This window comes from Trachemys scripta, chromosome 7, assembly GCF_013100865.1.
Source record: "Trachemys scripta elegans isolate TJP31775 chromosome 7, CAS_Tse_1.0, whole genome shotgun sequence".
Taxonomy (NCBI): domain Eukaryota; kingdom Metazoa; phylum Chordata; order Testudines; family Emydidae; genus Trachemys; species Trachemys scripta.
Genome location: NC_048304.1, coordinates 13,131,283 through 13,156,091, shown reverse-complemented (window position 1 = coordinate 13,156,091; position 24,809 = coordinate 13,131,283). Strand labels below are relative to the sequence as shown.

General features: G+C 38.2%; 1 protein-coding gene across 2 annotated transcripts in view; it reads right to left on the bottom strand.

Annotated features, from left to right (window-relative positions):
- Positions 1 to 24,809, bottom strand: part of CNTN6 (contactin 6) — a 220,575-nt gene that overhangs the window by 65,743 nt on the left and 130,023 nt on the right. For both annotated transcript variants that reach the window (XM_034775442.1, XM_034775441.1), the window contains exons 6-9: positions 18,341 to 18,544; positions 16,360 to 16,462; positions 2,635 to 2,819; positions 85 to 221 (exon numbers count right to left, since the gene is read on the bottom strand). In XM_034775442.1, coding sequence (XP_034631333.1) covers positions 85 to 221; positions 2,635 to 2,819; positions 16,360 to 16,462; positions 18,341 to 18,544 — 629 coding nt within the window. The remainder of the gene's footprint in view (positions 1 to 84; positions 222 to 2,634; positions 2,820 to 16,359; positions 16,463 to 18,340; positions 18,545 to 24,809) is intronic.

Sequence of the window (24,809 nt, the reverse complement as noted above, 5' to 3'; positions counted from 1 at the left end):
AATGATCATGGTTGTTTTTTTTTTTTTTAAAAAAGTCAAAGCCAAATCCACCTGCTAAACAATGTAAAAAATGTTGTGTCTTACCTCTGGCATAAGGGGTTGGCCATTTTTTAACCAACTGTAGGAAGGACTTGGTTTTCCACTTGCCTTACATTCCCAAAACAAGCTGTCATAGAGAGACAGATAGGCATTTTGGATTTTTTTATCCCATTCAGGGAGTGCTGTATTAACAAGACAAAAAGTGCAAAGCATTGTAAACAGAAGCCATGCTTTTGGTTTGCTCAGTTTACAGCCAATCACGTGGACCAATATTGTCTCATTGTTTCCTTGTATTCCCCAGTCTGTCTGTATCCATCTGTTGTCTTTTGTCTTATACTTGGATCATAAACTCCCTGGGTAGGGACCGTCTATTTGTTCTATGTTTGTACAGCGGCTAGCACAATAGAATCCTGGTATATGACCGGGGCGCCTAAGCACTACGGTAATACTACTAGCAATAATAGGGTGACCAGATAGCAAGTGTGAAAAATTGGGACAGGGGGTGGGAGGTAATAGGAGCCCATATAAAAAAAAGCCCCAACTATCAGGACTGTCCCTATAAAATCAGGACATCTGGTCACCTTACGTAATAATAAATAACAAACTGCATTCTTGGGGGGTGCACTGGGAGATATCCCTCTGTGAACTCTTCAGTGGACCAGGGGACTGTGACAGGATGATGACATCTGCTCTCCCTGGTGTGCTGATCCTGCTCCAGAGACTAGCACAGAGGAGAGCTGGAGCAGAATCCTATCTATTCCTTGCTACTGTTTGCCTTCTTTGAGCTGAGAGGCATCCCTGAGAGGCATAAACAGGGAGCTCTCACTGAGTTCTCCTGCAAGAGACACTTGAGCAGGGTGTTCAAAACGCAGAGAGGCTCTTTCTGACCATACCATCTCACGCTCCAGTGTAAGGGCCAATCACAGTTCTGCCTTAATTAACAAAGAAGATCATTGTAATTTCAGGGGATGATCAGAACAAGATACTGTGACAAAATATCCTTCAGTGTTATTCCTGATACACAGCTAGCTATTGGTTGAATCCTGACTCTGTATCCCCAAATTGTTCATCCATGGAGGCAAAGCTCTCTTAGAGTCCAATCCCTGCATTGGGAATGTACATTTGTGATAAAAGAACAAGTTGGTAAAAGCGGACCATGCTTACCGTTAATTATGAACCGTATTTATTACAGTAGTGCCCAAGGACTAACCAAGAATGGAGCCCATTGTGCTAGGCACTGTACAAATACAACGTAGCAGACAGTTCCTGCCCCAAAGAGCTTACAGTCTAAATAGATCAGACAGACACAGGGTAGAGGAAATGGACAGAACTTTCTGCAACAGTGTGGGAATTAAGCATGAGGAAGTAAATCACACACAAATCATGCCAGCCTGCTTATAAAATCATGAAAAATGCTTGTGAAAATGTTTGTGCTATTTATATACATTTCATTGCCTACCAACAATTATGAATGAAATTGCAAAGCACAATTAATAAGCTTGTAATCTTAATTGCATTTACTGCATTAATAATTGTATAATTAAATTAGTAGTTATTCGTCATGGCAAGGTAATCTGCTAAATGTAATACAACCGTTTGATTCGCATTCCATGAAAACAACTAGACAATGAAAACAAAATAACCCCAACCAAAGCATCATCATCAACAACAATTAAAGCAGCAGCAAATTGTTCTATTTCTGGCATAAACCTATGCTTTGACATTAACCTGGAGATTGGTAGTCTGTCAGTTAAACCAGACTCTACATTAGAATGGAAGTTTCCTAAAGAAAGAAAGAAATGTCTGCTGACATAGAGCCAACTGCAGGATCAGAGAGCTTAGTTTTAAATGATCATGTCTCATTGTCCTGTTTTATTCTTTATTCTCCTCACTTTAAAATTATTTCTGGCCTACAAAGAACAGTGTCATACTTTGCTATTTAGGGAAAGAATGTGGGCTGGTCCTATGTACCCATGCATGAGAGCAAAGGTGATAAGATGCCCCCTGATTTTCCTGTGTGGGCTACATGCATCTTGGGTCATAGAATAGGAGTGGGGGTTGGTTTCATAGGGCTGCTACTCTACACTTCTGTGCAGGTGGGCAAGGGGTAGTTGGAGAATGACTCCCTTCTACAACACATTGGTCAACACAGCTAAACCAGGCTGGTAGGTGAAGGAATCTGCTACTGGTATAGATCCGAGGGTCACAATTCCTTCCCTATGTTCATGGGACATCACAGCTACATGCTGCCCCCATGATATGGGCTGAGCGTAAATTCTCTATCCATCCCTTAATGTTTCATGTAAATACATGAGATTTCTTTCTGCCTTATATTAACCTTCATAGCTGCAGCATGGCACAGCCTACATTTTTCAATCTGATACTAATACACAATATCTTGTACTCGCTGAAGTTTAAATTGTAATTCAGAGGTCATTTCAAGCCTCCAATCCTTTTATTAATCAGCTTAACCTGAAACTATATTCTTCACTGATATCTCCTTGCAAGGGGCTAATGGACTTCATTATCTTTGTCTTGTACAGAATATTTCCAAATGCTAACATACTCTATGTAAAAACAATTCCATTTGCTCACCGTAGATTATTAGTTGACCTCTTGCAATGTTTCTTCCTCTAATGTTCCCTGCAATACATTCATAAAAGCCTTCATCTTCCTGCTGAAAATCTGGGATTTCAAGGACTCCTTTGGATTTGTAGTGTTTAATTTTCCTTGCCAATGGGTGTCCATCACTCCTCTTCCAGCTAATACTGGGAACTGGACTAAATAATTAGACTGCATTAGATGTGGGGATAGTTCAATCAATACATCAGAGAAAAGATAAGTATAATCCCTTAACAATAACTCCAGGGGGAAAGGGGAAGGATTTTAAATAAAGTTTAAAAACACTCCCACATTTCTAAAATGTTAATTAAAATGGTCTCCAAGGATGGGATTTTCAGATGCATCCAAGTGACTTAGGAGCACAAAACCCATGCAATTGGACAGGCAATTGGATTTGTGTTCCTAGGTCACTTAAGTGCGTTTGAAAATTCCAGCCTCAGCCAATACTGCTTCACCCAGATCTGCTCAACTTTTAGGACCAAATCCTGACATCTGATATCAGAGAGAGAGAGACAGAAAGGAGACTGGGGGAGGGGAAACCTTAGAAAGCCTGAAAGAGCAGCTAATCTTCATGCAAGAATCTGAATTATTGGTTGGTTTTCAGAACAAACAAAATGTCTGCACCATTTCAGATACTCATTGCTAATCAGAATGATGAAACTTCTGACAGGCACACAAAGAAGGAATGAAGAGCTATACATAAGGCTATAAAAAGATGGAGTGAAATGAGGGTACAAAAAAAGAGAAATGAGCAGAGAATGGGAAAAGAACATGAGTGACTGAGTCAGGAAGAAGGTAAAGAGACAAGGGAGAATATTTCTTTGTTTCGCATTTTATAGCTTTTTATCGTTTCCATTTATGTTCAGATCAATGTATTCTATATATGATAAAAATACTCAAGTGTGAACAAGGCTATAAATACTTCTTGAGTTTCTGGTAATATCACAGACCATACAAGCTTCACCTTCATGATTTATTGTGTCACCAGAACACTTTGAAATATTAATAGTCTTGCATTTCACGGTTGCCTTTCATGGTACTGAAAAGTAAAGTAAGCTGCTTTTCCATTGCAGAAGATCTGTTACACTGGGAACAGCTTTTTGAAGGGGCTTTTACTGAATGTTGGAGTGACTGTTTTTCCCTGTGGCTAGTAATGTCATCAGAAAATATTCCGTGCTAAAATTTAGAATGGCAACAAATATATTTTGTGTAACTTGTTGTATGCATGTTCCAAGGGAGCAGTAAGTATATGTCCTGATCCTGCATGCTCATTTTCATGGGCAGATCTCTGCTCCTGCATAGAGCCTCATTGTTTATGTCTCTACTGCTAATAAAACCTCACAGCTGGCTGACTCAGGATGACAGGGCTCAGGCTAAGGGGCTGTTTAACTGCGGTGTAGACGTTCGGGCCTGAGCTGCAGCCCAAGCTCTGGGAACCTCCCACCTTGCAGGGAGGATCCTAGAGCTTGGACTCTGAGAGTCAGGGTTCCGGACCTGTATCAACTTGTATTGAATTATATTGAAAGAGAGGTCAAATGTTATCTGTATGGAAATATAATTCTCTAAGTAGGGGAAAAAACAAATGTGCACAGAACAATTTACAGTTACAACACCATGAAATTTAATGAAAGACAAAATCATGCAAACCTCACTTGGTTAAGGTACCATTACAAACTCAAAACTCAGACCAGACGCACTGAAAACTTTGCAAATGTTTTCAGCCGTCTAGTGCTGGCAGAAGTTGATAAATTGTGCAGCAGAAGGACTTCTACCCTAAGCTCCTTTCTGCTATATGAAACTGAAAAGTATAGCATCAAGACCAGAACTTTAGCTGAAAACCCTCTAAGAGCTATTAGAGAACTCAGTGATCTATCTAGCTATCTTAGTATTTCATCAGAACTATGCTGCCTACACAGCCAGTGTCCAGTTATATACAATTCATTCTGGGCCTGACTGTGGCATTTAGCCACAGCGCTGAGTGAATATATATGATTCTAATCTGACCCCTCAGAGTAGCTTATTCAGTTACATCGAAGTGAGACTGGGAAATGGCTGAGAGCTAGCTGAAGGAGTCTTAACTGAATTAAAACTAAGGTAATGTCAGTAGCAAGGGGAAGCACCTGGAGGAAGCAACCAAGATTTTATCAGTGCCCACAATTAATGTGCTATGCCCTCTTTTCTTGTGCAGGTTTGTAACCTACAGGGCTTTTTGGGCCCCAAGTATCTTCTGGATGGTCAGATAGCAGTGGTTGTAAATTGATTCGTTTTATTACAAAGTAAAAAGATTACTTTTATTATTTGTGGTTCTCCAGGAGGTTATACTCTCTTTTTTGCAGATGAAGACCTGCTCACTGTTATCCAGGGCTCTGCTTCTGTACATTGGATTATTGCAAAACACGCTGCTTCTTAAGCTCATGTAAAAAATGCAGCTAGTGTGCAGAAAAGGCCTGTCCCCTCATTATTGTGATCAAGATTACGAAAAAGCTTAGTTGGAGTAGATCTTGCTATAGATTGACTGAGGCCATTGATAACAGGCAGGAGAACATGGCAGGCTTTTAAAAATGATATTGCATATTAAACAATGGATGAATTGCTAAACTTTTTAAAACTGTATCTTTGGGGTGGGGGTTAGCTGGCAAAAAGATGAGAAAGTAGGAACCATTGAGGGGGAGGGCGGAAAAGGACAAAAAAAGAAACAACAATTTAGTGTATTCACTCACACTTTGTTATCCAGAAATGATTATTTAAAGATTTCCTACCCTCTTCCTGGTTTGTTTTATCTTAGCAATCACTATTCATGAATAAGGAAAGTCTTCAGCAGACACCAAGGCCAGAGGCAGGGCTCTGTGGAAAAATGCCTCTTCTGTCAATCTGTCAACTCAGATTTAGCAAGGCCTGAGCTGAAGATGTCCTCCTGTTTTCCTTATCCATGCCAGATCCTTATAATTACTTCCTTGGGGATCTTTCAAGACAAAATCTCCTCCTCTTTTCTTCCCCCTTTCCTTTGAACCAACACGATTGAAATGCATTTCTCCTCTGTTGTGAACTATTACAGGATGACAGAAGTAAAAGTCAGCATTTGGCTCATCAACTTTGCTCTATTTAAATTAGTAATTGCAATAAATACTCAACAGTACTTTGTTCTCTCATAGCAGAGGCTTAGACCCAGTGAATGGCCTAGTTTTATCAAAAGAGAGAATTCATTTGTGAGGACAGCAGCTCCAGCAGACCTTCTCCAACCCAAATTATAGGTTAAATGACTGCTGTTGCAGTCTATAGTTGGATCAGTGTTTCTTTTATGTGCCTATCATACATAAATAGAATCTGCATTATCTGGGCTGTTTGAGAAGGGTTGCATTTCTCCATTGGCTTTTTCTGGTAATTCATTAGCATGGGCTTTCCATGTCTTCAATCACTATTTTTTGCACAAGGCAGCTTTTTATCTGGTTTCTATAGATTTAAATGACACCCTGTTACCAATGAGCTTCTATTCATTACAGTAGAACCTCTTAGTAGCAACCTAATACAGTGGGCCAAATGAAACATTTTGACTAAGGGGAGGAAAAAAAGGAAACACTGAATGGATTTAAAATGGGTAAATTAAAATTCACCTTAACAAAGAGAGAGTAATTTTTTGCTGCTAGTCACTTTCATTAAAAGTCAGTGCTTTAAGGAGCTTAAGTATTGATAAACACACACACAAAATTGTCCAAATGCCAATCTTGGACCTTTATAATGGGAAGTATTTTTTTATGGGAGGATTTGTGTTCATTATTTTTAAGATCAGAATTATCTCAAAGGCTAGTGAATCACCATAACATGAAGGGTCAGGCTGTAGTACCCTTACTCACACTGAGTAGTACCTAACACTATAAGTAGTCCCACTGACAATAGTGAGAGTGCTTGGGGTGTAAAGTATACTCAGTGTGAGTTAGGATATCACAGACTGGCCTTGAGTGTTTCCCCTTTTTTTAACTTGTCCTTTCTCAAACACATATAATAGAAGACTTAGAGGCATCTCTTGTGCATTCATTCCAAAGGGGAATAAGTCTTGAGCAGGTTTAATATAAGAAGCTCACACAAAAAAGGATTATAGAGTGCCAGCCACTTGAGGTCCACTTCTCATCTGTCATTCCCCTTGAAAATACATAAGAAGGCATGAATATGGTGAAATAGTGTGAAGGCAACTTTATGGACTTTCAGCGTAACAGGAATTCCAGCTCATAAGTGATCACACAGCACCAGGCCTTTCCAGATCTTTGGTCTGTGAAGGCCTCTTACGAAGCACAATCGGGCGTCTCCATCATAATAGGAGGTCGGTCCTACACACATAAATGTTTCTCCTTCCCCACTTGCCCCAGAAATCAGATATCCACTCCAAAGGCTCAGCCTTTTCCCCGGTTCCCATCTGGATTTAAATCTCCACGGTGCAGTAGTGTGCAGGGAGCTTCAATGGAGCTGGTCTTCCTAGTACACAGGGGGTATGCATCCCTTGTGTTGGCTCCCCAAAGTCCTGTCCCTCTACTTCTAACCCAGCCTCCCACTACCTCCAACACATACAGTTGCATTAGCTCTGCTGCAAATAGGCCCTCCACAACAAAACAGAGGCAATATTTGTTCCTCTGTTAACAATCAACTCATGTACCTTTGCTTTCATTTAATACATAACAATAAACAGACTAAATTAAGTCATTGTTTAGGATTGGAAAGATTTGTAATGTCTAAGAAAGGGTGTCATAAGGAAGAGGGAGAAAACTTGTTCACCTTAGCCTCTAAGGATAGAACCAGAAGCAATGGGTTTAAACTGCAGCAAGGGAGGTCTAGGTTGGACATTAGGAAAAAGTTCCTAACTGTCAGGGTGGTTAAACACTGGAATAAATTGCCTAGGGAGGTTGTGGAATCTCCATCTCTGGAGATATTTAAGAGTAGGTTAGATAAATGTCTATCAGGGATGGTCTAGACGGTATTTGGTCCTGCCATGCGGGCAGGGGACTGGACTCGATGACCTCTCGAGGTCCCATCCAGTCCTATAATCTATGAATCTATAAGAAGAATGAGGACAATTTAAGAAAGTATTGCACTTCCCAAATAAGAAAACACAGTATATAAATGTGTGCGTGACTGCGAAGATAAATCTGTAGTTTGTTTCAGAGCTCCAGAGCACCGAGGGACACTGGGCACAGCTACTACTTTTATTCATATTCTACAGCACAGACTGCAGAGTCACAAATCCATAAGTCACTAAGTTAGATAGAAAAGAAGACAAAAATATTTTATTTTGGGGGATAAGTCTTATCACACTGGGCCTCAATTTAATGTGTCTGTAACGTCATCATCTGCACCAATAGGAAAGTTCCATCTCTTCACGAAATGAAGGCACATATAGCATAACAGCCAGTCGATCACACTGTATTTGCGTAGCATCTTTCATGCTCCACATCTCAGGACACTTCACAATAAAATTAAATTTGCAGCTTAGATAATTAAGACCATGCCTGGTTAAACAAATGAGACAAAGCTGAGATTTGAAAGCTGCTATAATGTCTGCATCAAATACTGACACACGAAAGAATTAAGATCCAAAGGGCATAATAATTAAAGGGCTCAAGCTTCCAATCATTCCGCTTGATTACTTGGAGAGCAGCTGAGGCTTCCATTCCTCTGCAAGAGATGGTTGGTCAGACATGTGACAAGAATCAAGTGATCCACCTCAAGCAGTGCAACAGGGAAATGGAGATGATCCCCCTGGAGCTTGTAAATGATGATGTAGGGGGAGATAGCTCAGTGGTTTGAGCATTGACCTACTAAGCCCAGGGTTATGAGTTCAATCCTTGAGGGGGCCATTTAGGGATCTGCAGCAAAAATCTGTCTGGGGATTGGTCCTGCTTTGAGCAGCGGGTTGGACTAGATGACCTCCTGAGGTCCCTTCTAACACTGATATTCTATGATTCTGTGTAATGCTAAGAATTGGTTGTCTCTAACAGTTAATGTGCAGAGCATAAGCCAAAATATCCATTCCCTGAATCAGGAGTATGGGCTAGAAATTGTCCATCCCATTTTTAGTATATTAGAACTGGAGAATATCATTTAAAAAAGATTGGGAGCCTTCTAGTGGTCCTCCCCGTCTTCTGTTTCAGTAGCCACCAGATCCTAGCAGAGTATCAGTGTGTAGAGTTAGCTAGAGCTTGCATGTTTTTATATAGTTAGTAAGCATATTTGGAAAGTATAGACACAATGTCCAAAAAGTGTGGCAAGCTGATGGGGACCCCCCCCCCATGATAAGTGTTCTGGGTTATGAGTCAAAGGACCTGAGCTATATAGACTCCATGTATGTGTTTGTAAGTTCTCTGATCCAGCAATGGCCATGTGCCCAGGCTCCCAAAAGGATTATTCCTGATGTTAGCAGAGATAATCTATATGGGGAATGGCTATGAACAGGGTTACTCCCACTCAGAATACAAGTGAACTTTGCATTTGCAGCATGTGTGCCTGTTTTGGAGCCATTTTGTTTATTTTCACAACACGTAAGCATGCTGCTATTCCCATTTGGCCCAGGTCAGGGTGAAAAAGCATTTCTGGAAAGGTGTCTCATTTTGGAAGTTATGTATTTTATCAAAAACATAAACATTAAAATGCTTTTTAAAATATCAAAATCAAACCAAAACTGTTTTTGACATTTAGTTTTGCTAAAAAAAAATGAAACATTTTTGTTTCAGTTTGAGCCTGAAATTATTCCCCTCCCCCTATTTGTTTGTTTAGCCACCAAACTGAAATTAGGTGAAGGTTCCTAACTATCAAAGGAGTGAAGCTCTGGAAGAGCCTTCCAAAGGGAAGAATGGGGACAAAAAACTTGTTTTAAAACTAAGCTTGATAAGTTTATAAAAGGGATGGTATGATGGGACTATAATGACATACGTTTACTATTAGTAAATATCTCCAACAGCTGGAGGTGGGGCAATAGAGGAGGAGTGCTCTTAGTTGCTACAGAGAATTTTTTCCCAAGTATTTGGCAGATGGGTTTTGCCCGCATACCCAGGGTCTAACTGATGACCATATTTGGAGTTAAGAAGGAATTTTTTCCCAAGTCAGATTGTCAGAGATCCTAGGTGGCTTCTGCCTTCCTTTGCAGTGTGGGGCCTGAGTCATTGCTGGTTTAAACTAGAGTAAATGGTGGATTCTCTGTAATGTGAAGTCTTCATGTCAAGATTTGAGAACTTCAGTAACTCAACCAGAGGCCATGGGACTACTATGGGAGTGGGTGGGTGAGGTTCTGTGGCCTGTGATGTGCAGGAGGTCAGACTTGATGATCATGATGGTTCCTTTTGGCGTTAAAGGCAATGAGTCTGATCCTTTATTGCAGTAAACCAATTCAAAAGCATAATAAAGTAATACTATCTAGCACTATTGATACAGTTAAATCCAAAATGTGACCTTTAATGTTGCATGGAGGTAACGTTCAGTGGAATGAACACAAGGCTGGAACTCAGAAGTTTAGATCCCAAGTTCTGCCACTGAGTTGCCGTGTGGCTATGGGAATTTAGTCAAGTAACTCTTTTGAATTTCAGTTTCCCTCTGTGTAAAATGATGAAACTAAAGCACATTTAATTGCTTCATTTGTCCTATTCTGCTCACCCTTCTAGTTAATCATAAATGTAACTGCTATTCATCTGATGGTGATGCATGATATTTGTGTCCTCCAACCCACCCAGTCACCCAACACTTTCAATACTAATTTATTTTCCATCTAAAAGTCAAAGGTTTCTTCATGGTCTGGGGAAGCTATACACTGAGTCTTGTTGTATTCTCCAGAATACGATTCACTGTCAGTAGATGATCCATGATTTGAAAATTACTTTTGAATACTGCCTGCTCCATGCTTGATGCAAATTGAAAGATACTCCATTCATCACTAATTATGGGGTCTTTCATGCTTGTTTTATAATTTGATATTAATGTTGTTTTTCAGCTTGGAGGTACATTCCTGTCCTTCAAATTTTGCGAACAGCTAACTTACATGCAGCTTCTCCATCTACCGGGAAACCACCTCAACTGAGTTAATCTAATATTGATGCTCTGTTCACCTTCACTTTCTTGGCAATTCAACTTGCTGATTTCCGAGATCTATTGTGACAAAAAATTGCTTTCTTCTTGGCAGCCAAACTGCCAGTGAAACAGAGTTCTGCAAGGATTTTTCCCCCCAGTATACTAATTGATCTTTGTTCAGTCAGGTACTTCACTATTGGTTATATCTATTAGACTCCAAGACACAGGAACCTTTGAAGAAGTTGGAGGGGGAGGGGTGAGGCCAAAGTACCCCCTCTCTCTCTGAAGGTGGCTGCTCTGGTAGTAAGCCAGCTGCCCTCTCTTCTGACAACACAGCAGCCCCTGCTGGGTGAAAGGTATAATTGCAGCACATCCCCGGCAGAATCTATTATTCTGTTGGATGAAAAAAAATCTGCAGGGGACAAATTGGGGGAGGGGCAAGTTCCAGTGCCAGTGATTAGTCAAATAATGTAAAAGACAGAGGAAGCTAAATTTATCCTTTGATCTTCAACTTTCCAGAACCATCCAACCAAAAGATAGTCAACACAACGTCTATTTTCACTTATAACTAGAGATAGACAAACTGTTTTTGATAAAATAAAACCTCTTTCTAGGTCTTTTGTCATTTCTAATTCCCACTGTTACCTAATGTTTTTAACCATGCTGTAATAAATAATAATAATCGAGACAGTTTCAGTCTACAGTTACACTAGTTTACACGAAGAGTAAGTCCACGGACATCATCGGACGTACCTTGCATTTACATCAACCTAACACCAATCCATCTCTATCCCACTTCTTAATGTATTATCATTCCTTGTATATATAATAATAAATAGAATACCACCTTAATTATCTTGATCTAAACTATCATGACATTTTTTTTAATCACCGTTACTAAGGCAAATAAAACCAAATCAAGACTAATGGATTTTGAAGTCATGAAATATTAAGTCCATTAATTACAATTAATGGTGAATTATTCTTTCTAGTACTGACATTTTATTATGCAGCTGTACTTATTACCTGAACTTTTTCTTCTGTTTCTTGCCTGACGTTGCAGCTGTTCAACAAAAGACTTTACCTCTGAAGGCAGAATAATTCTAATGATCCCCACCTCTACCCCCAGGCTTCCCCACAAGTCCTTTAGTTTTTAAAATCACTGGATGAATTTTATCTCTATTAGTTTCTGGCAGATTTCGGTAACTGAAATTTTCTACATGGTATTGTTTTCTCACTCTTAATTATTATATATGTGGCACCCACTAGAGTTAAGGGTGAACATTTCAGCTATAATCTCCTTTTGATATATTTATACTTATATTCATTTTGCCATCTGTAGTAACATATAATGATTACTTATTATTTACAGTGACCCAAAGTGTTACCAAACAAATAAAAGGCCATAGTATAGAGGCTAAGGTCTTTATCTAACACAATTTTTTTGCCTATTTCTTAACAGCTACAGTGCTAGTATTGAAAAGCTACAAAGAAAAAAATGAAATTAGAAGTTAATGTAATATTTATTAGCATTTTTGGGATTGGAAATGCTTGTTCTTTACTGTTATTTGCAGAACTATGCCATAAATATTGCAGAAAAGGTAAAATTATTAATTCTTCAGAATTACCTGAGGTCCCAATCATTGTTATACTAGTTTACATGCTATGTCCAGGGTGTAGGAAATATTGTAGCGAGGAAAAGATATATATAAAAAGTCAATATTCTTTTAGAAAGAAATGTTAGATCACTGCATATAAGCAAAAAGAAGCATTTGGCAAGAGAAGTCTAATCATAGAAATGCCAATAAGTCAACATCTTCATTCTTATTGTGATTTAGAATCCATCAAACTGGTGTTAATACAATGGGATGGCTAAGAACAAAAGACTCAGGAGTCAGAAAATACGAACAATGTTTACAGTTCAATCTTAACTCTGATCTCATGCTCTTATATCTTAGAGCGCCAATGTGTTTTGTGAGCAGTAGTCATTGGTGTGGTTTTATATTCCAGAAAAGGAAAAGGTAGTGTTTCTCTAAACACCGTGAAAGTACTTTCATTTAAGGCTTTTGGAGCGCAAGAGCACAGCAGGTTGTCTATAACCAGCTTAGGTGTGAAAGATCTCTGTAATTCAGAGCACAAAGACATTGACAGCTGATGGCACTGGCCAACCCAAGTGGACTAACAGTATGAATATATATGAGTGAATAATGGGAATGCAGTTCTGAAGCCCAAGAGAGACAATACCTCATAACATCTGAGCTATATAAGAGGTGTATTTAAAAAAACGTTGAGCTGATATGTATAGACAATACTAAGCACTAGATTTTTTTTTTAAGTATTTAGGCTCCTATACACACCTTGTGGGATTTTCAAAAGCACCTAGGCTTAGAGGTGTGCTAAGTGATTGTTCGGTTTGCTAACAGTTCCAGGAAAAAAAATGTTTCAGGTTGACCTGTAATAAACATTTTTTTGAAATTATTGGCAAACAAATAAGTTGAAAAAAAATCATTTTGGAGTGAACTAAATATTGTATTAGACCTGAAATGAAATGCTTTATTTTGACTTTGAGGTTTTAAAATGAATATATTTTTAAATAAAAGGAAAGAAAATTTTGAAATGAAGTCATTTTGAATAGAAAAGACAAAACATTTTCTTTATAAAATTTGAAATAGCACATTTTACTTTTTTTAGAATTGTTTATTTGTTTATTTATTTATTTATTTTGGTGGGTGAACAGGTTACCAATTCAACAAATTTGACACAAATTCATTAAATATTTGGTTGAGCTAAATCTGAAATTTTTGTCAAGAAAAGAGGAGAATTTAGTCAAAAAATGTTGCCCATCTCTACATAGGTGACTAACTTCAGTTGAAATCAATGGGAGTTAGGAACCCCGATGCTTTTGAAAATTCCATTGGGCACATATTTGCATATTTAGGCACCTAACTTCCTTTAATAATATGGCCCTATGTAACCTGCTTAAGAATGATGCACATACTATACTTTTTTTCCCTGCTGTACTTATACATGCGTGTCAAGTCTGGAATGGTGTCTTTTCACATATTCACATGCTGGTACAAATGTGGTGCACGGCTGAATTCGTTTTAAAAATATCAAGGACTGCATAAAGGAAGAGAGAGTATATCTGTACTATAGCAAATCTATAATGGAAAAATTCTCCTAAAACTCCATAACACAGATTTGAACACCAAACAGCACCCATCCATTACACACTTGTTCCACAAAGTTCATATTGTCAGTATGGTATCAATGACATCCATATGCATTTATTTATTTATTTATTATTCTTCAGTAGTCACTGGTATTTACTGAATGTACCCCAAAGATACCATACCAGCACCAATATCAGCTGTGATTAAATATGTGGAGTAGCAGAAGCTGCTTTGAACAACTCTAACTTGCTCCCTGTTTTAAAGATAACTCAGAGAGTACCATACTGTTTAACGGATTTGGCCTTAGCCACACCTCCTTTTGGATAGTCAGATCACGTTCACTTTTTTTACAGAATGCCCAAAATGTGAACAAGCCACATGCACCACGTTATTATCCCCTTCTTGGGCTTCCTGAAATAATATGGCAACATTCTTTTTTAATGTGTAACTTACATGCCTTTTAAGATGTCTCCATGTAGCCAGTATCTCTTTCTGTCATATGTTCACCATACATCTGATAAGACTCATACTTAAACCTTTGAAATCTAAAGCCAACACTGACTCACCCACTCTTTCTTAAGTCAAGGCTTTAAATGTGTATAACTGTAAGTATATAAAGCAAAATCACAGTATTTCAGAGGGGGAATCACATTTGTTACATGTAGAAGACTAGTCTGGGAGAAAGTGTCATAAAAATTAGTGATTTTTTTCTTCCTATTCATTTGTTTGTTTGTTAATTTATTTTATTTTTCTTCTTCTCAAAGTGGTTTCCGCAGGAACATTAGATTAATTTGTCTTCTCTACAACTCAGGCTTTTAATCTTCGGAAAAGCTCTAAATATTTAAAAACTCAGCATCTTAAAACAGATTGTCAAAGTCAACTAAAACTAAATAGAAGTCAACAATCTGAGGTTATTTTGGCTTTTCTAGAGAAAATATATACTCAGGGAACATACTGGTCTTCTTAACCCACTTTACATTTATTGAGTTAACTGACTGTTGTTTGATACAGAGATCCCTACAGGACATGTTGGAAGAGATCTTGAGTGCTCGAGTGGGATGTTTGTCTTCCTTGGACATGGAGATTAATGGAGATTAAGATTAGGAAAACAAATCAATTGGAGTTTCCTGCAGTTCATAGATTTTAAGGCCAGACAGGACCTTTAGATCATCCAGTCTGCCCTCCTGTATAACACAGGCCATAGAATTTCATCCTGTTATCCCTTTATTGAGCTGAATAACTTGTGTTTGATGAAAGCATATCATTATGGTGGGGTGAGCATTGGTGGCCAATCTAAGAAGAGATTCACTACAGTGTATAGCAAATTCCCATTACATGTTTTCTCCCCCCAAAATGTCTTTGTCATAGCAGATACAGTCAATTCAATGCCATTTAATAAACACTGTTCTTAGAAAGACCTGTGTTGTAGCTAAAAGGGCCAATCATCTCTCAGAAGAACTGTACTCCCAGCAATATCCGAAGTACTCTGAGAAGGGGACATAACACTTTCTCCATCACTAAGCAGTTCCAGTTTATCTCTAATTATCCTTTACAAATGTCAGTTAATTGTTTTTAATATTCAAAACAGGAACATGCTTTTTATTTGAAAATGCCAATTAATCATGCAACAAGATACCTTAGAAACTGGCCAGATCCTTAGCGGGTGTAAATCAGGACATCTCCATTGACGATACATTGAATTACACCAGATGAGGATCTGGCTCACTCTATTCCTGATTGAGTGTCTTACTGCAAAACATGTTGTGAAGTATGAGGTAGAAAGTCAAGCTACTTCAACTACTCCTTTGAACAAGCACAATAGTTTCCTATAAATACTATGCCTAGATGATATGGTCCAATCCCAATGGGTGCTGAGTACCTGTAACTCCGATGGACTATTATGTGAGATTTGATCCTTAGCACCTCTCAAGAGATAATCAGTACCTCTCAACAGTAGTTATAAAGTGAACTGCGCAAAGGTCAGTGGCTCCATTTTGGAAGGTTCCTTAGCATACGTTCAGGTTCAATCCATATGGGTTCATCCCAAGTTTTCTTCTGAGATGTGAATTTGAACACAAAATTTGGTTTCACATAGTATTTTACATGATCTTGATGCGAAACTGCAAATCAGCCCACAATTGTTCTAAACTAAGGCTTGTGTTTTCTTCCAAGGTTTAGACCCTTGGTGAACCCTTCAGTGAATGCAGTCTTAGTTCTGAGTTTGTAACAAACTGGCCACTAAGTCAGCTTCAGATATTTGTTTGTTTGCGGGCTTGCATCATTGTGAATATTTAACACAGAAACAATAATAAATCAAAATAAGGGTTGTTTTTTTAAATGACCTATCTAGGTATTTTTGACATTTGAATGACAACCAATCAAAAATTCTCCACTTGACCCTAAAGATTCTAAAGATATTCACAATTCACTGTGACTATCATTGTTGAATAGCAAACATTAAAACAAAAACAAAACTCCTTACTTTCCAAGGGCAAAGCATTCCAGTTTAACAGATGAACCCTTCACTGCGTATGTTGTTTCTGGAAAGCGTACTTCAATCTTTGGTTCATACTCTCCCATCACACCTGTTGAACATCAAAACAGCTAGCACTCCAGTTGTGTGTCAGACCTGTCTAGTACAACAGGATTTCAGTGTAAAAGAAAGGATGTGGTTATTTCTAAAAGTAGAGTCTCATCCTGTTCCCATGGGGATCAATCAGCATTTTTTAAATTATTTCAGAGGGAGTAGGATTGGGGTTCTGGGTGAATTTTACCCCTATGCAAGCAGCCACCACGAGGCCCAGGAATTATTTGAGTCTATGTGGATCTTAAGTAGTGTATAGGTTTTGCCCTGCGTAAATTTCACTTGTGGGTCAAGATATTTGAAAAAACCTCAGCACCCAGAAGCTCCCATTCAGAACAATGACTACTAATACACACAGTGTTAACCACAATGCTGTCAAATATCAAAAGCGAGATGGTTAATGTTCAGTATGAGATGTGGGTGAAGATGAAAACAATGAAAACAGCTGGGTACTGAGCACTTTTGAAAATCTGACTATTTCATTTAGGTACCTAAACAGGATCTGAAGGTTTTGGAAAATCTGGTCCCAATTTTCTGTACTGAGCACTTTGGAAAATCTGACTAAGGGTTTAGCATCTGCAATGCTTACTGTGAATAGGATGAGTTTGGAGGTGTTTAGCATTGCAGTGATTGTAGGCTTATATTTTTTAGCCAATATGCTTAAAGTTGAACTTCCTAACTATAAAGGGATAGGGTACACTGCACTAGGATTAACCAATCTGTTCAGTTATTTCCATCGATCCAATGTCTTCACCCATATCCCATATTGGATATAAACCAATGCTTTTTTTTTTTTTTATGTTTAACAAGAATTTCATTAACATTATGTGTGTGGTTCTTCACTGTCGCACAGTGCTTCAGAGATCACTGGCCTGGGGTCTGATCCAAACCCCATTGATGTTAATTGAAATACTCCCATGAATTTCAGTAGGCTCTGAATCAGGCCCCTACTCTCCCTAATGTAAAGAAAGAGGGAAGACTATAAGGAGCAGAAGAGATATGGAAAAAATATGGATGGAGGAAGGAGGGTAGGATAAAAGGAGCGTGTTGGTAGAAAGGGGCAAAGAAGAATAGGAGCTAAACATAGGGTTTTTGTTCCTAGGTTTTATATAAAATAACTAACTTATGAGCTATGAAGCTATATATTTGTTTGGGGGCTGTGGTATTTACGCAAACAGCACAAAAAAGTATCTTCTGAATTAAAATACCATCAGAACTTCATGGCAGAAATATTGCCCTATAATGAGTGTTTGCCTTTTATTTATTCTAGGAACATAACCTTCTGCTGTATTTTGTTAGTTTATCAGAGTACTTTGAAAGCAGTATGAGGGATTACAATTTAGGTAAACAATCCCATCAGAAAACTTTGCTAACAGATTTCCCAGCTATATATTCCCCATTGTGAACATTTATTTAGAGAGCTGCCTAAAGGTGTTTGTTTTTTTCTCACTCCAATGACTCACTTAGTTTTGAGCTACCTCTGGATTTTATATTTGAGCAATAACTTGAATTTAAGTTTAGAAAGCTTTGTCAAATTCAAATCAAAACATAAACCTTCCTGGGAAGAATAAAATTAGAATAGGGAACTGGCATTCTTTTGCTTTCTTTCAGTTGCATTGTTTTGTCTTGCTGTAGATGTGTTTATTAATTAACCCTAAACTGAACCTCTTTCTTCATTTTACCAACTAAGGCCTGATCCAAAGTCCACTAAAGGTAAAAGGGAATCTTTGGATCAGGACCCATATAAGAAGTATGAATCTGCATGTTTGTCTCCAGAGATTTGTTATTGCCTCAAAATGAATAGCTAACATCAAAGTCAAATAAATGATTTTAATAAGTTTTGTATTTTTTTCCAGATAGTCACATTAAAAGAACTTACCATCGCTACGGAGGATGAGTGGAGTGGGTGGGCCCCGAACACTTTGTTCTGATTTGGCATTAGTTACAATACAGGTATAATTGCCCACATCAGATAGCTCTACTTTGGCGATGTATAGATTTCCTGTCTCTTGGGAGACAAATCGACGACTATCCTCCTGAACATACAAGGGGTTATCATTGAAGATCCAAGCATAGGAAAGGTCTGGAAAACATCAAATATTCATCACGCATCCTTTCCAACGTACTCTATTCCATGTTAGAGTCTAACCCAAATGTAGCCAATTTCAAATATCCAGTCATCCTTACAGGAGAAATTTGGGGTGAACTCAGATAAAATAAGCATTTGTTTGCCCTAAAACATAAATCAAACCTTTTCAAAAATTCACCGACTTTTGGATAACTTAAGTGCACCATTCACTTTCATTTTCTAATGCCAATCTATTTCTTGGCTTCAACAACAAGAAGAAACAAAAGTGCTGAAATGCCATGAAAAAGCTGTTTTAGGAAGTAATTTCCATTTATAATACTGTTCTTCTAAATATCTGGCACTTCTATATCCCGCATATCCTTATATTTATTCTGGAAGCTTAGTATGTTTATGTGTGTAGAAAAAGCTTGTTTCTATCCCATCTATCCATCTAGATATTTGTAGGCTATTTGAATCCCATCTCTTCATTGAGACATTTGTAAGCTATTTCTCGGTATTTGTAGCCCCATTACCACAGTGTCTGAAAGCTTTTCAGATATTTGAGAAAAGAAACAACAATTCCGCTTTCTGTTTCTTTCCACCCTGTAGGAGAAATGGTTTGATATTAACATAAGTTTTTGTAGGATGGCTTATTTATATTTGGGAGTGTAAGTTCGTGTGAGTTTTGTTTTCTAGTTCGGAAGGTAGTTAGTTCCATCTGCTCTAGGAGAGAGTTTCATAGATTCAGATCTTGTGAAATTTACGTATCTTCCACACAGTTTTATTCTTGACAGTTTTATTCTACTGGTGGTACGAATATGTTGTGGGAGGTCACAATTATGGAGGGAAAGGTGATTTCTCAAGTAGTTATGGCAAATCTCATCAAGGGCTTTCACCATAAGGACAGAGACCATGAACTTCTTTCCATACTGTTGCTGACATTTGGATTTAAGAAAAATACCTGGGTGCTGCTGATGGGTGCAGCTGTCAGCTGTGCTAACACACTGTCTGCACAGACTGGTGTTCTGGTAATTTTGGCTGGTGTTAGGTTTTAGAATAGGGATAACACTCAAAGTGATGATCACTGTGTTGGGCAACTTAAAGTTCAGAAATCTCCTACAAAGAGAAAGGAGAACAAGAAGAAGCCTGCGGCTCTCCCTGGCATCCATGAAGCAAAGGAAGAGGAACGTAGTTTTGTCAACTTCTCCTTTGTCCCCTCCAGGGAAAGAGGTGGGGATTGTGCCCTGTGCCAGCCTCTCTGCCAGGGAAAAAGAAAGAGACAGAAATAGGGAGAGGTATCACACCAACACCCAGTATTGTATAACTACTGCTTGTTTGTGTAGTGCTGCTCTTTACTGATGGAATCAAACAAGACCTAACGTGTGCATTTATGTCACCTTTGAAAGGCAGCTCATATAACTGATTGTCCTTAATACTACTGCATCTAAAAACTCTTTCCTTTGGGTCAGTAACGGAAAATCATGAGTTTTGCTATAATTATCACAGGTACACTGTGAGATAACTGACTCTATTTTGCAGATTACTGACTACCCAAATGGAGGAGCATACTGAATACTGACCATCAAGTTCCATGTTCATCCCAATATTCTATTGGCCCCTTCTCTTCTGTTTTAAGCAACAAGAGGGGGGAGGGAGGGTGATTTAAGGGTATATCACCAGATTCCCAAGAAGGGAGGAAATGAGGGCCTCATTTGGACATACTTGAGTTGTCTATTTTTTCTATAATTTATTTTAAGAATAGGACGACGTGCATGCCTTTTGCTACCATCTACCTCTTGGTCTCTTGTAGCTCTCACCCCTATATGACTGACTTCTATGTCTCACTTCGCTGTGGTCTCCATGCAGCACTGAATTCCTTGCCTTTCTCTCTTCTAACCCTTTTCTTTCACCCCCTTTCCTCTTGTTTCCCCTCTGTTTCTAAGTTTTCTGTCTGCCTCTGCCACAGCTGCTTCTTTCTGCTGCCTGGAGATTGACAGCTGACTGCAGTGTTCTTTCTATCATGTTCCGAAAGTGGCAGGAGTAGTACTGAAATTCTATTTTTAATAAAACACAGTAAATTAGAAGTTTCAAAATCCAAAGCTTAGCTTTTCTTAAATGTATAATTCATGAGCTAACAACATTCTGCCAACAGCTTCATTTTTACATATCCCCCCCACCCCCAATCATCAAGCCCCTTTTTGAAAACATAATTTATGTTTTTCAGTTATGGCATCAGTACGGTGTGATAATAAGTCTGTAAACTTCAGTAGTTTGTTGGAGTTTTACATTCTCACCCTACAACATTATATGAGTATAATTAGAAATGACACATCTCTGGGGACCGATCAAGGACACTTTCCCTAAGTAGCTAAAGCCTGTTTTACTGCTAGACATTACACTTCACTATTTGGATATACAATAAACCTAGAATAGGTGGCAATTCATAAAATAATGTCATACTTAAAAAAGATATATAGGGACAGATTTTCAGATGTGTGCATAACCAGCTGGTGCATGGACTTCCTCTGATGCAAACTCTAGTTTGAACTAACATGTAAAGCTGGGCAAAATTTCTGAGCCAAAACCTTTTTCGGTGAAAAATGCAGATTTTGCAACATCACATTTTTTGAAAATTCAAGTTGTTTTTTCATATTCTTTGTGTTAAAAATAATCCAAAAAGACAAAGAGCTTTCTTGAAATGAAATGTTTGGGGGTTTTTTGGTTCAAAATGACTTTGTTTTGAAATTGCCTTTATTACAAAAATTAAAAATGCCCAAATAAAAATCAGAATTGAAATTGAAATGTAATGTTGCAGGTTGAATGAAATGCTTCATTCTACCCATGCCTTTTTTCATTTCATTTCATTGAAATTTCAAAAAAATGTGTTATCAAATTGACCCAAAATGAAATTTTTCCACTGATTTTTTGGAATTGCCAGTGACTCAAAACAAACAAACAAACAAACAAGTCAACTAATAGCTCTGCTCTCCTGTAGGTATCTGTTTGTGAAAATTAGTAATTGTATCATAAACAGTTAAATATCTGGCTCATAAGACTTTAATTTTGTTCTATCTGAATTAAACAGTCAATGCCCTAAGTGAAAAGAGCCACATTTTAGGTCGATTTGTGACTCATGTGAAACGATGTTTATTGCAAGCAGTCAGCTGAGACCGTGATTTCGTCAGATTTCACAAGTGTAGTGTGCATCCTGTGGGGGAAGGGTGAGAAGGACGAATAACACCTCCAACATCTTTCTACTATTCAGTTCATATCCCCTTCACTTCAGCTGCAGGACTATAGCATTTTAACTTTTGTTCTCCCCCCACTTCAACTTTTTTTTATAGAGTTGCACCTTTGAGAGTCAGCCCTGGTTTGCAATGGATTTATAGACCACTTCACATCTCAGGATAAACCTAGGGTACTCTAGAAAGTGGGGTAGGTAGTTCAGCAGATTCAGAGGTTCTCTCTTCTAGTGCAATACTAAACCAATGCCCCAGTGTGGTGCCAGAGACTACCGTGTTGCACAGAGTATTGTGAAAAGAGCGAGGAGTACTTGTGGTACCTTAGAGACTAACAAATTTATTTGAGCATACGCTTGCATGGGTTAAAACCTACTTCATCAGATGCATGCAGTGGAAAATACAGTAGGAAGATATATATATACAGAGAACATGAAAAAATGGGTGTTGCCATACCAGCTATAACGAGACTAATCAATTAAGGTGGGCTATTATCAACAGGAGGAAAACAAACTTTTGTAGTGATAATCAGGATGGCCCATTTCCAAAAGTTGACAAGAAGGTGTGAGTAATAGTGTGTTGGGGGGAGAAATTAAAATGGGGAAATAGTTTTTACTTTGTGTAATGACCCATCCGCTCCCAGTCTTTATTCAAGCCTAATTTAATGGTGTCCAGTTTGCAAATTAATTCCAATTTTCCAGTTTCTCGTTGGAGTCTGTTTTTGAAGTTTTTTTGGTGGAGAACTGCGACTTTGAGGTCTGTAATTGAGTGACACTGTTCTCTCTAATAAAATACAAAACCAATGCCTGTTCAGAGGTTATAAGCCATTCCATAGAATATAATAGAAAATGATGTTCCTGCTATCAAAATCAATAGTGTGGTATTAAAAAAAAAACTATAGAAAGGATCATACTCCCTACTAAATGCTATGTAATTTAAGAAAAATTCTACAGAATCCTATTAAATGTCTGTCAAATCCTACTGACTTTATGCTATATAGAGCTTTTCCGTAAGGCTGATCTCAGAGCCTAATGAATCAGCAAAGAAGGGTCAGCTTTCTCTCTCTCTCCTTCTCAGTAGACTCCAGTCAGCCTCAGCTACCACACACTTTGTTAGGCATCTCCCCACATCCCTATCACATTATTGTATTTGGGCTTATCAATGCCAATGGGAGTTTTCCCATTAACTTAGTTGGGAGCAAGTGCAAGCCCTTCTCCTTCATATCTGAATCTATATTTCTCCCAGTAGAAAGAGTATTAGAGCTCCCAGTCTTCTAACTGGAGGTTCACCACCACCCCCTCCCTCCATCCTTCCTCACAGGTCATACTTGCCTAGCAGCCAATTCAACTCCCACTGAGGTCAAAGGAAGCCTTAGTTTTGACTGAGTTCAATGGGATCAAATCCCTGGAGAGCAAGATACCAAATTCTAGAGTTCTCCTGTATGGTATAACACTAGACTTCTAGGCTTCTTTTATAATGCAGCACTACATTTTCTGGGCTATTATCTCTGTAAAAGTTAAGGCACAACTACTTAGACAATGTACACGCCTGTCATTCTATTTTGGGTAAAACAAATTCAAGGCAGAGTCATTAAACTAGTGTATTACTGAAAGGAAGGTGTGCAGAGACGATGTCTGTCACTTGTAGGATTTCCTTCATTTTTATTACTATCAGTAACTGAGCAAAGAGTCTGGTAAGATAATATTGGACAAGTAGATAGGAGTGGTGTGAAGATCCAGTAAAAGAACAGAGAAAGTAGTTGACAGTATATCCTCTGGCTAATGACGCCTACTGAAATTAAAATGCTTGGAAGTTGCAAATATGCAGGCTGATTCACTGAAGGTCAAATAAAGGCACAATTATCTTTTTTTTTTAACGTTGTTCTTCATTTATCTACAGGATCTCTGTGAAAAATGCAGTTATTTGAATCACACCTCTTGCTATCAACATACCTGTGACAGTCTCAGAAGAATTATTGAATTCTGGAGACTGTTGTGTAAGGACTACAGTGTTGCAGGTCGGGATACACATTTTACCCATCAGCAGTGATGAGGATTTTGGGGTGTTCTTTTTTTTCTGTTCAGAGAACACTACCTTTGAGATTTTCCCTTTGGGGTAACTACTTTTATATGAAATTAAAAATAAAACAAAATTTCTGAAGTTAGGGAGTAGAGGATTTTCCAGACCTGATCTCATTATTAGTCAATTTACTCAGTTGTTCTCTTCAACAGTAGACAATGTCTCACGCTTTAGAAATATGAATGCATTTAGCAAAATATGCAGTCTCGCACACGGTGGGTCAGGGGAATTGTAGCCCTTTCAGAATTGCTTGCAGGCGATAAGCTTATTCCCTGAAATATGAGATTTATTTCAAGAAATATTATAAGTAGTCATAAAATTACTTAGTCTTTTCTAGATGTGGTAGGGCCACATAAAAGATTAGATAGATAGATAGATTAGATAGATAGATAGATGCACATCTAACCCACAATGGATTAAAAACTAGGCAAAGTTACATCATTCGTTCATATTTAAACTAATAAAATATCTTTAGAAAGATCTTGTGTTGTTCTGAAAAGAAAAACACACCCTCCAGAATATGCTTTAGATCTTGAAAAGAATGAAGAGTTCTGTTATTAGCAGATGATATTCTTTCCATTTTGGCCCAAATCCTAGCATAGCCGATTACACTGAAGTTAATGGGACTATGCATAGGCTCCATCAGAGACCCAGTGTGTAATATGTTGTTGGATGGGGCTAAATACGAGCGAATCCTGCTCAGTGGCACATCACACATGTGTCAGGCAAGCAGAACCTTGGTCCCAACCACATTTATGGGGTTTTCTGCAAATTTTTGAAGCAAAATCATCTACAATACCAGCTGGATTCATTCCCAGGATACTGTAGGAACAGAGTGTGATTTACCCTTAGGTCGTAAAAAATATTCTGCTAACCTTATGGCAATTTTACACCTGGAGAGTATCCCCTGGCTATGTGTGCCTGCAAATAATGATTGAAAATCAAATTCAGAGAAGTGTGAC